General features: G+C 51.1%; 1 protein-coding gene across 1 annotated transcript in view; it reads left to right on the forward strand.

Moving 5' to 3' along the window:
• Window positions 1–329: 329 nt before the first annotated feature.
• Window positions 330–12483, forward strand: part of KIAA1549 (KIAA1549 ortholog) — a 123268-nt gene continuing 111114 nt past the window's right edge. Inside the window, exon 1 of the mRNA XM_070465181.1 lies at window positions 330–725. Coding sequence (XP_070321282.1) covers window positions 566–725 — 160 coding nt within the window. The 5' untranslated portion in view covers window positions 330–565. The remainder of the gene's footprint in view (window positions 726–12483) is intronic.

The raw sequence follows: 12483 nt of genomic DNA on the forward strand, positions 1-12483 counted from the left end.
CTCTGGCCCCTCCTCGCGGCGCCCCCTCCCTCCGGGCGCCCCCGAGGGGCTGGACGCCGGGCCACCAGGGCGGCGGGACCCGGCATTCGGTGCGGGTCGGGGCGGCGCCGGCCGCCGCCTGGTCCCAGGCCTCCTGCGTCCAGCGCGCCCCTTCCCAGGAGGCGGATCCCGGGGGCGGGCCGGGCCCCGGCCTTGCGCCGCGCAGCCCCCGCGCGCCCGCGCCCGCCGCCTGGCCGCCCCTCAGGCAGGTTCCGGGCCGGCCGGGAGGTGGTGCTCGCCTCCCCGCGCCCGGGCCCGCGCGTTGCTGGGCAGCGCCTCGGAGGCTCCGAAGTGGGCGGAGCGGCGAGGCCGGCGTGCGGCTGGCAGCCCCCGTCCGTCCGCGGTTCCGGCCCCCGGCCCGCCCCCGCCTAGCCGGCCTCTCTCCGCGCCGGTGCGCGGCGCCCCGTCCCAGCCGCCGCCGCCGCAGCGGCCGCCCCTCCCGGGCCTGAGAGCGCAGAGCCGCGAGGCCGGGCCGGGGCGCCGGCCGGGACTGCCGGGGGCGCGGCGCCGACGCCGAGGCGCGGCCATGGAGGGGAAGACCCGCGCCGGGGTCGCGCTGGTCCCGGGGCCGAGCGGCCGCGGGCCTTCCGCCCGTCGCGCCCGCCGCCGCCGCCGCCGCCGCTCGGGGCTGCTGCTCCCCGGCCTCTGGCTGCTGCTGCTGGCCCGGCCGACCTCGTGCGCCCCAGGTAAGCACAGCGGAGACCCTCCGGCGCGACCCTGCCTTTCCTTTATCGCTGCTCTTTTCAAAATCCTGCTTTCCCCGCCCATCTTTTATTCTCCACCGCTCCCTCGCCCTCCTTTCTGGAGATGCTTTTCCATTCTCGTTGGGCCCAACAGATAAAGGCACGGAAAAAATAATACGAAAAAGCAAGCAGATTCTGGCCAATCTTGCCAAAGGTCTGCAAAGCTTATTCTGCTATCCACGGAACCCGAGGCGGGTCTGGCGGCTTCATCTCAAAATGTGTCTTTATTTTTCCCTGCAAAACGCAGGCACTGGAATTGTGTTTGTGCATGGCTGTATGAATGTGGTTACAGCGAATTTGGGGAAATACTTGATGGTCGGGGCGAAAGGGTACATTCGGTGAGTGCTTTAAAGCAGTGTTGCATTACTCTGGGTGGCCCTGCGTCCCCCAGATGCAGGCGGCTGGCCGTGTCCCCCAGTGCACCAGGACACAAAGAACATTCAAAGAATATCTCTTGGAAAGCGCCCTGGCCATGGATCTTTCCAGGGAAATAGCTATTGCTATTACTTCTGCAAAGGCATTAGTACAATAGAGTGTGAAAATATTGTGATTCTTAAGTGTCAGGGCATGAAAGGAGTAAGGGTTGTTTTTATAATAGAGGCAGTTTAGTGACTGTTAGTCAGCGTGGAATTAAGAGGCATGATTTATGAAGAAGCATGTGGGCGGGTTTTGTTGTTGAGGAAATGATTTAATTCATATTGCTCCTCTGAAATGTTTATTTGTCCACCCTGAGCATACACGGAGGATGGTCTGCAAACCGTCTCGGAACTGACATGATGCAAGCCTGTGATTGCCCCAGCGCGTGCTCGTGCGCATGCACACACACACACACACACACACACACACACACACACACAAGCGCGCGCACACGCACGACCACTTTGGGGGCAGGAAAGGTGGAGTGAGCAGTGTGCAGAGCGGCTGAATGCTGAACAAAACCAGAAAGCTGTGGAAGCAACTCCAAACCTTCCCTTCTGGTGGGATCAGTGCCAGAGGACCGCCAAGTGGCTCTGGGAGGAAATGGAACACGTTTGAAGGTGTCCCTGGACCTCACTGTCGGAATTATAACCAGTGCCACATAGAGGATGGGACACAAAAGCACAGGAAGGGACTTGAGGGATCACAGACTGGAACTGCTCCTCTTACTGAAGAGGAAATTGACACATAAGTGACTTGCCCAAGGTCACAGGCTAGTTGGTGCAGAGTCCTCTGTTTTCCATTCGCATTATGGCGCTTAACCTGTGAACTTAGGCACACCTGAGACCACTTCATAGCTTTCCCATAGCTGGGTGGAAGCCTGCTCAGGGAGCCACAGCAGAACCAGGGGGACAAAATGGGTCTCTTTCGAGCATTTGGAAGAGACAGCATTGCCTGACCCAGTGCCTCAGCTCTCAGTCTTGCTCCTGTGTGTTCTAGCCTGTGTGTCGAGAGAAATGGAGATCCTGGGCTTTTCGTGAGAAGAGGTAATCATGGTAGGCTCTTGGCTTTAGCCAAGCAGTAAAGCCCATCTGATACTAATGGATTCATCTGCTAAGGGACACGGCAAACTGATTGTTTCATTTACTGAGTGCGTCCTGTGTGCTGGGTGCCACATTTTATATACATGATCTGTTACGCTGTGAGTTAGGCATTGTTATCCCCATTTTACAGATGAGAATACTAAGGCTGCAGGAGTTTGGGTTAGTTTGACTCCAGACTCCATGTACAGTAACCTCTGTACAGCTTCCTCATGTGAATATGGCCTTCTGGATGTGCTGTAGATGTTGTGGGTAATACAAGTAATTCTCTTCATAAATTTAAAGTAAATGGAGCTGTTTGTACTGTCCCTCCATAATTTTCTCTTCTCTAGTCTTTTCCTGTGCCGCGTAACCTCCATTAAACATTAAACGCAGAGACTTGAAAGTCGTTTTATATACACTCTAGAACCGAAATCACGGAAGCAGAGACCTCATCCTTTTCGCTGGTTGGTGTATTGGGCCCCTCAGGTTTGTATAGCTGCTTCTAGGCTGCATCATGGATGGGAACTGAAGAAGGGGAGGACACGGCGCCTGTCCTCAGGGATCCTGTTGGGGCCCAAAGCAGCTCATAAGCAGGAGCAGACCCCACGTGGGCTGTCCCCGGGCAGGAAAGGCAGCAAGGGAAACAGCTTCCCAGGGAAGATCTCTCTTTTTTGGAAGATCTCTTAAAAGGCGGCTCCGATCCTCTGGAAGGCTGAGAGAGTGATAGTGGCGGAGGGTGGCTTCCTAATGTAGGACCCCTGGGCATGGTGAGTGGCATGTGACCCCAAGGAGATGCTGCGTTTCAGCTGTCTGGCCCATGTCTTGTCTCTGTGCCACTGGGACCCTCAGGCTCCTCGTCCTGAGAGTTGTATTTTCCCCATTGGAGTGGGGCTTGAGGAGGCTATGCCAAGCCCTGCTGTGCTGGTTCTCTTTCTGAAGAGTAAGTGGCATTAGAACGTGTCGTGTCTTTCTCCTGCCTTGGGTCTCCTAGGTTAGGCACTTGTTCCTTCTGTGGCTGCCTGTAGACTCTCTCCTTCCACAGGTTTGTCTTTGCTTGGTAACTTTGTTAAATGGAGTCTGCCCTCCAGTTATCCCCATATTTCAGTCTTTATATAAATTTCTCTGTCTTATTGATTTCTTGTCTATTTCTGTTTCATTCAGCATTTTGAATGTGCCCCCCCCCCCCCCGCCTTTTTTTTGGTTTGTTTAAACATTTATAAGTTTGGTCTTGATAGTTCACTGTTGCGGAAACAAGTTGTAATGCTTTGGACTTGTTTTTAAATGGAGTGCTTTAGGAATCCTACATCAACCATGTGAAAAGAAAAGATTGTACCCCCATGTCTTCATTTTATTCAGGGGTAAGTCTTTCTTAAGATAATAGTTATTATGAAATTGAAACTGAAAATTATCGGAAGGTACAGATAACAGGTATCCTTAATCCCACAACCTGTAGCTAACTCTGTAAGTAACTTTGGCTTTGCTTTGTTAACATAAAAAAAATTTTTTTGAATTTATGTATTTACTTTTTCACTCAATATTTAACTTAAGCATTTCCCTATTCACGAAAAATTCAGTTTCCATCATAATAATTTACTCAATTATCCTTTTATTATTTCCAGCTTTTTTTTTTCCTGTTATAAATAATGCTGTGATGAATAGGTATATAGGTAAGGCTTTGTCTAGATTTCTTTGTGTGTGGGCTCTTTTCCCCCCTTAGAATACATTTCCAGAAGAGAAATTAGACTGCTATTTAGATCTAAATCCACCAGCCTGGATCTTTGCATATTTTGTTTGGTGTGCTGGGTGTCTAATACGTGTCTCGGTAGGTGGTTGTTAAAGGAATCAGCTTCTTACATAAAACTGTAATGCTGAAATTACCCCAAGCAGTCTATGCAGTTTACTGTTTTACTTCATCACTGCCAGCATTGAGTGTTACTTTTAAAACTCTAGTTAATTTGTAACACATTGCTTTAATTTTTTATTACTTTTGAGTTGAATATTTTGTGTTTATTTTGTATTTGTAGTCTGTGAATTTTCTGTTTTTTCTTATTTATCCATGATATATACATATAGTTTAGTCACTGAGTCGTGTCTGACTCTTTTGTGACCCTGTGGACTGTAGCCCTCCAGGCTCCTCTGTCCTTGGAATTTCCCAGGCAAGAATACTGGAGTGGATTGCCATTTCTAGGGGATCTTCCCAGCCCAGGAATCCAACCCTCATCTCCCATATCGGCAGGCAGGTCCTTTATCACTAAGCCACCTGGGAAGCCCTATATATATATATAGGGCTACACACACACACACACACACACACACACGTAAATTTTTTTTTAAAAGATAGCAACTGTTTTTTTCCCCTCCTTTTTGTTGTACTCTCCCCCTCCTAATGGGTTTTCCTTTAAATTTTATATAATCTTTAAATTTGATTATTTTGGTTAGCAAAATCTGCCATTTTGTTTTTTCATTGCATGTATGCTTAATGGCATGTTAACTTTTTATGTTATTTAATGCACTGTTTTATTATGAGTGTTTTCAGTTGAATATTTGCTATACTTCTTAAGTGGTGTAGTAGCCTATAAACAAGACTTAGGTAAACATTCTGAAGGTGTGATCCCTAGACCCCTGCAGGTGTGATCCCTAGACCCCTGCATCATCACCATCCCTCAGGGACTTGGGGGTGTTTGTTAAGAATTTAGATTTCTGCGGCTCTCCCTTCACCTACATTAGAATCTTTGGTGTTAGTAACTGGGAATCTTCTTTTTTTCACAACTTATTTTTAGGCACTTTGACCTTTGGAACTGCTGATCCAGATACCATAAACCCATAGTTGAAAGTTGATGGCATTTGGGGGATAGTCCACTTAATATCTTGCAATTGTCTTTTCACTGTTAGAACAATTGACTTAAAATTTGAAAAAAAAAAAAAAAAATTGAAACTGATTGGGATTCTATCTTGTTTGCTTGGTTGTCTCTGGGTTGAGAATCAAAGGGCATAGAGGAAATCATTTTAAACCCTCACCTCCCCAGCCCCTTGGGAACAGCTGCTGCAGTCTTTGTCAGGAAATGCCTCATTTAATCCTGAAAACAGAACCCAGCCAGGGGTTGTGAAAAGTCACGGGGGACCTGGGAGCCACAGGTTTTTCTCTCAGTGCCCTGGGTGCTAGAGGCAGCTAATTACTGTAATTATCATTACACTAGGTTGATTTTCCCAGCTAGAAAGATGCTGTTCTCACTGATCTAATTTGTTTCCAAGTTGTGACCACCCACCTTTCATCTTCGGGCTTGCAGTGACATGATTTCTCTTTCATGTGCTTAGGCAGCATGATTTGTTGGAAAGCACACCGAACTGTGAGTTAGCAAACCTGAGTGTGTTCTTCGCAGCCGATGACTGTGTCTGTGGACAGGTTACCCTGTGCTGGGTTATCTCATCAGTGTAAGAAGGGTTCGCTGAGATGATCTCTGAGTACCCTTTAGCTCTTACATTTCAGGTCCACAGGTTGGATGCATGTGTTATAGCAACTGTCCAGCTTCCACCGAATGTCTGTGAGTGTCACCGTCTCACTGTCCTGTAGATGTTCTAGCCCAGTGACCTACCGAAGGCCATTGTGTTCAGTTCTTAAAAAAAAATACTCTTTCCTCCTGCATCCCCGCCCCCAGTACACCCACCATGTTCATTTTCTCATGAGCCCCTGCATCCTAGGTCCCTACTCCCACCCCACCTCATAAACCTCCTACTGAGAGCACAGGCTGTGGACTTAGACTTAGGGGATCTTGAAAAAAACGGGAGCCCTACAGATGCAAGGAGGGCGGGAGGTGACCAGATTTGCCACTTACTGACTTCATGGGGTTGATGGAGAGTTTGAAAACATATATGTTGACTTGGTTATGTTCATAGGCGTCATGGAAGAGTCAGTAGAGCAGTGGTTGAAAATTTAAGAACGAGTAGAAGCACATAGAATCCCCAGTGGCTCAGATGGTAAAGCATCTGCCTACAATGCAGGAGACCCGGGTTCGATCCCTGGGTCAGGAAGATCCCCTGGACAAGGAAATGGCAACCCACTCCACTACTCTTGCCTGGAAAATCCCATGGACGGAGGAGCTTGGTAGGCTACAGTCCACAGGCTCTCAGAGTCGGACACGACTGAGCACACAGAAGTAACTGAAGGATAATTCTCCAAAGTGAGAAGTTCCTTTGGGCAGGCAGGCTTAACATAGCTTGCGTAGGAGAGAAATAATAATGGGAGAAGGAACTGGAAGGGACTGGTGGGAGGTTGGGAGTGAAGCCTGAGGCGACGGGAGATAGCTGTGGTCTTGCCAGGGCACAAGTGATGGCATTTGTCCTGTAGCATCTGACAGGCTGTGCGGGGCCAGGGGAGGTGGGCGATTGGCTTGAGCCAGGGTTGGGAATCTTGGGCAGACGTGGTCAAAAGCCAAGGGGAGTGGGGGGATTTGTGAAGACATGGTCAGGTGGTGCGGTGCAGAGTCTGGGCTGGATGAGGAAGGAAGGGGAGGAGGAGGGGAGAACGACTGAGAAAGGGGGTCTGGGGAGATCCCAGATAGCAGCGAGGTGGGAGGCGGGCTGGAGGGCTGGCAGTTTCAGAAGTGAATCAGCGCTGCTGTTGGTCTCGGTTAAGGGTGTGGGGTGTGGGTGCAGGAGCCGGTTGTCGGAGTGGACCATGAATGCAGGCTCTGGGTGAATCCTCTGTGGGTGCCAGATTCACCAGGAGTGAGGTGAGAGGACCGGGAGCTGGGCACTGAGTCTTCAGTAAATGAAGGGCCGTGACCGCCGTGGTGGGGAGGAAGCAGCCCTTTAGTCTCTCCACCCCTCTCTCCATCACCGCTGCCCCTGTCCAGGCTCCCGTCCTCTTCTCCCCCGTTACTGCTCTGGCTCCAGCCAGTTCATCTCCCCGCTTCAGCTGGAGGTCCTGTGGAAACCAGGCTGCTCACATCACATCATCACTTTTCTCGCTGACACAACTGGGGGGCTCCCACAGTTTCATGCTCCTTCAAGTCCGAGTCCACAGCCTGGGCGCTTAGGATGAGGCTTGTGCCAGGGGTGGGAGCTGGGATATGGGAGGTGGGCGCTCACGAGAACGTGGACACGGTGGGTGCAGGGTCTCCAGAGCACTTGTGCCAGAAAGGGCCAACGAGAGGGGGAGGTGACAGGATCTGACGCCTGAGGGTCGCCTTCCTCACATCCTCCATGGTTTCAACCTTGGGATGCACTTGACGGTGACTGGCTGGCCGGGGGTGGGGGGTGGCAGGGGGAGGCCGAGTCCTGCTTTGGGGGTCCTGTGTCTCTTCGGGGTGTTAAGTGGGCCGCAAGTTCGCGGAAGGCGAAGAAGGGGCAGGTGGGGGCCCCCGAGTGCCGGTGAGGAGGGGGTGGGCTGGAAGAGGAGATGGATGGTGCTGGGAGCGAAGACTCCAGGGCTTTGGGGGGAGGGGACGCAGGGGAGAGCGGAGGAGAGCTGGAGCTAGGTGGTGGGGGGACAGGGGTGGGCTGAGGAGCGGGTGACCATTCCTGGGGATGGCGGACGTTAGCTAGGTGGTGGGGGGACAGGGGTGGGCTGAGGAGCGGGTGACCATTCCTGGGGATGGCGGACGTTCTCAGCCCTCTGCTGAGAAGAAGGCGGGTGTGAGAGGGGACGGCGAGTGTGCGGAAATACGCTGGCTTGTGGAAGGAAGCCGAGAGGAGGTGAGTGGGTGAATTGTCAGGTCTTAGATGGTGTGGGCAGCAGTTGGGGGGCCATCTCGGCAGTGGGCGAGGCGGGCACCGTCCACTTGCCTTTCCTGGGAGCCCCGGCCGGATACGTGCGGTGACAGCTCCCCTGGGCAGTGGGTGGCCCGTCCTGCCAGGGGGTCGGGGCCGGACGGGGGCTCCCGCTCTTGGTGCCGGGCCGGTGTTGGCGGCCCTGTGGAGTCCTGGGGAAGCCCTCTAGCTCCTTTCTCTGCTCTCGTGTCGGGGCCGGTGGAGGGAGCCCTGCCTCACCGTGGTGCCGAGATTCACGTTGGAGCCACACAGCCTGAAGGGCCGTGTGAACACAGGACGCCTCGCACACACACAGCAAACGGGGAGCCCAGGAGACAGGAGTGAAGGGCGGGGGGGTTGCTAGGCCTTTGTTCCTGCAGGTTACGGGGCATGGAGCGGCCCCCAAAGCTCCCCGGGAGTGTGTGAGGAAGGCCCTCGCCGAGGTCTGCTTGGATCTATGGAGTATACCATTTAAGTCCAAGTGGTGCTAGTGGTAAATAACCCACCTGCTGGTGCAGGAGATGTAAGAGTCTCAGGTTCGATCCCTGGGTCGGGAAGATCCCCTGGAGGAGGGCACGGCAACCCACTCCAGCATTCTTGCCTGGAGAATCGCATGGACAGAGGAGCCTGGTGGGCTGTGGTCCACAGGGGTTGCAGAGAGTTGGACACGAGAGGGACTTAGCACACTCAGGTTTGAGAAGCTCTGGCCTCGGCAGTGTGTCCTTGAGGATGGGTACATTTCCCAGACCTGGTTTCACCTATCAGTAGGGAGTCTAACTGGTAAAGATGCAGGTTTTAAGTTGGTTGGGAAGCAGGGAAGGAGCAGCAGCAGGTTCAGAACTGGGCTGGTGTCTGGCAGGTCGTGTAGCTCAGAACCGCCCCTGCTCCGTGTTTCCCCTCAGCCTGGGCGAGTTTGGAGGCCTTTTGCTGCATCCTAGGTTGCCCTGCACTGATCTCGAACCCCAAGATTACAAGAGTGCCTGGAGGTAGCTGAAGCAAAGTGTCAAAAGCGAGGCAAAGGTGGAAGCAACTCAGATGTCCATCAACAGACACAAACAAAATGCGGTCTGTCCGTACAAGGGACTTAGTATTCCTTCTTAGAGCAAAAGGGAAGTTCTGACTCAGGTTGCAACATGGATGGATCTTGACATTAATGCTAAGTGAAATAAGACAGTCACAAAAAGGACAAAGTATTATGCGATTCCACTTGTATCTAGTTGCCAGAATCGCGGAGACAGAAAGTATAGTGGAGCTGGCCGGGGGCGGAGGGAAGGAGGGCAGGGGAGCTGTGTTCAGTGGGTGCAGTTTCACTTTTGCAGGATGAAAAGCGTTCTGGAGATGGGTTGTACAACCATGTGAATGTAGCAAACGCTATGGTAAACTGTATGATATGTGGAGTTTTTAAAAATTGCAATAAAAAAAAACCCTAAAGTGAGGCTGAATGGGAACTAACTGGTCAGGTAACAGGAGTGAACATTCGTCAGAGCTGGGATCCACAGTGGCCTGAGGGCAGGGCCGGAGCACAGGACGGGTGCTGGCTGTGGGAACGTGCCGGCTGACACAGGTGACCAGCAAAGGCCAGACCTGATGGGGACGGCGGCTGGTAGCTAGGACAGCAGTCACATTCCCTGCTCTTAGGCTTCTCAACTTCAGGACTGATTCACCTCACCTCACGTTCCTAGGTGGCGCTAGTGGTAAAGAACCTGCTTGCCAATGCAGGAGATGTAGGTGTCACCGGTTCCAACCCTGGGTTGGGAATATCCCCTGGAGGAGGGCATGGCAACCCACTCCAGGATTCTTGCTTGGAGAATCCCATGGACAGAGGAACCTTGTGGGCTTCGGTACATAGGGTCGCAAAGAGTCGGGCACGAATGCAGTGACTAAGCACGCACCTTCACCTTATACTTTATCTCTCACCTCACCTTTCACCTCTCACCTCATTTCACCTCACCTCAAAGCTTCTTACCTCACCTGTCACCTTCCTTTTTCACCTCACTTTTCACCTCTCATCTCACTCCACCCGTTTTGTTGGAGGATAGGCTGGGGACAGGGCTGGGAGGGGGTTGAAATTTTCAGCCTGGGCCAGGATAGAGTCTTTAAGAATTCATAAAACCAGATTCTTCTTCCTTGCCCTTGCCATTGGGCTTTTAAATATTTGGATGCATTTTCAGACTTACAACAGCTTTATTTTTTTCCCCCTCTATTCAGATTATACAAATGGTATGTGTTTATTGAACTAATCTGTACTTACTGTTCTCTGTGCCTGGAACATTCTTATCTCAGCTGTGATCTCCATGGCTTTACGGGCGCCCCTTCCTTCAGGTCTGTGCTCAGATCTCACGTCATCAGAGACGCCTTCCCTGACTCTTCCCTGACTTTTTAAAGAAACCGCAGCCCTTCCCGACTTCCTTGCGCCTGACCCTGCCCTGGTGGTCTCCACGGCGCTTGGCACCACCTTCTCCGTGTCTGCTGCTTCTGTCTCCCTCCGCTACAGAGTAAGCTCGGCCGGGCCAGCCTTGGTCTGCTTTGTCCTGTGTTGTTTCTCTGGGTAGCAGATCCTTCTTGAGTGCGTACTCTGTGCAGACCCTGCCCTGGGCCCTGGGGATGCCTCCGTGAACAAAGGTAATTTCATGGCCTGTTACTTGTTGGTAAATGCCGTGAAGAAATGGAGCAGGTAGAGCGCTTGGAGCGAGGGATGGAAGCGGGAGTCCAGTGGCGAAGGAGGCCTCGTTGAGCCCGTGGCTGTGTTAATTGCTGGGGCCTCCATCATGAAGGGCCACAAAAATGGCAGCTTAAACAGCAGAAATTGATCGCAGCCCCATGCTGGATGCTAGAAGTCCCCTGTCTGCAGCTCCGTGCTCCTCTGAAGGTGCAGGGTGGGGAGGATCGGTCCTGTCCTCTCTCCTGGATTGTCTCTTGGCTTGTGGCAGCACCCAGTCTTCACGTGGGGCTCTCCCCGTCTTCAAATTTCCCCTTTCTGTAAGGACAGACATTGGGTCGAGGGCCCACCCTACTCCAGTATGACTTCATCTTAGCTTCTTACATCTTCAGTGACCCTGTTTCCAAATAAGGTCACATCCTGAGGTACTCAGGGTTAGGACTCCAACCTGTGAATTTGGGGATGGGGGACATGGTTCGACCCGTGACAGTCGCATTTACTCTTAAGATTTGAAGGAGGCCAGGAGGCCAGCCAACTAGGTCTTTGGGGGACAGTGTTTCCTGTGGATGAAGCAATCAGTGTAAAGGCAGGAGTGTGCCAGTGTTTGGGGAGGGATGGGAGGAAAGCTAATGTGCCCAAAGAAGAGAGGGTGGAGATGGGGAGTTGAGACAGGGGCTCAGATGTGGGAGAAAGTGAGTGTTGGGTGGAGCATCATAGGTGTCATCATCACCCCCAGTAAGGTGAGAATTAGAGGAGTGATGTGATGAGGCTTAACACGTCAGATTTATGGCACATTAAATGCATTCTGATAGTACAAAAAGATGAAAGAAAGTGAAAACCACCCCAGATCCCTCTACTCAGAGATGACCATTATACCACTCTGGTATCTCTTCTTTCAGACTTTTTTAGCATGTGTAAGCACATACACGTGAAGAATGGTACTGTCTTCTATGTGTTGTTTACTAACTTCTTATCACTTCACACTTGCTCATAGAACCTTCTTGTCGGGAAATATAGGTCCACATCATGATTTTACCCAATGCTGTGGATGTTCTATACTTTATTTAATCGGTTCTCTGTTGATGGATAATTACATCTCTTTCAGCTTTGGTGTGATTAAAAAACACTGCTATGAGCGTCTTTGTGCGTCTATCTTTATACACTTTTCTAATTATTTCCTTAGGATAAATTCCCAGAAATAGAACTGCTGGACTAGACAGCATTCATATGTTAAATTTTAATATGTATTACCAAATTGGTCTCTCAAAAGGTTGAAGCAATCAGCGTTCTCCCTAGGAGTGAATTGAGTGCCGGTTTTACTCCACCTTTCTATAATACAGACTATTTCCAATCTTTATTATCTTTGCCAAAATTGTAGGTAAAAAACATCTTTAAAGTTGTACCTCCTTGTTTGTTAGTAGGCACTTAGGCCTTCGGTTTTTTGGTTTCGTTTCTTAAAGCCTTTTTTTTTTTTTGATATGGACCATTTTTAAAGTCTTTATTGATTTGTTATAATATTGCTTCTATTGTATGTTTTGGTCTTTTGGCCATGAGGCATGTGGGATCTTAGCTTCCTGACCAGGGATTGAACCCTCACCCTCTGCATTGGATGGGGAAGGCTTAACCACTGGACCACCAGGAAAGTCCCCTCAGGCCTTTGATTGAAACCCCCTTTGCGTTCCTTTCTCTGGTTTCCCTTGTAGAAAGCTCAAGGCTAACCTGGGAGTAATAATACCCAACAATTGTAGAGTGCTAGCTGCGTGCCAAGCATTGTGTTAGGAACAGTGTATCTTGT

This window comes from Odocoileus virginianus, chromosome 1 (assembly GCF_023699985.2).
Source record: "Odocoileus virginianus isolate 20LAN1187 ecotype Illinois chromosome 1, Ovbor_1.2, whole genome shotgun sequence".
Taxonomy (NCBI): Eukaryota; Metazoa; Chordata; class Mammalia; order Artiodactyla; family Cervidae; genus Odocoileus; species Odocoileus virginianus.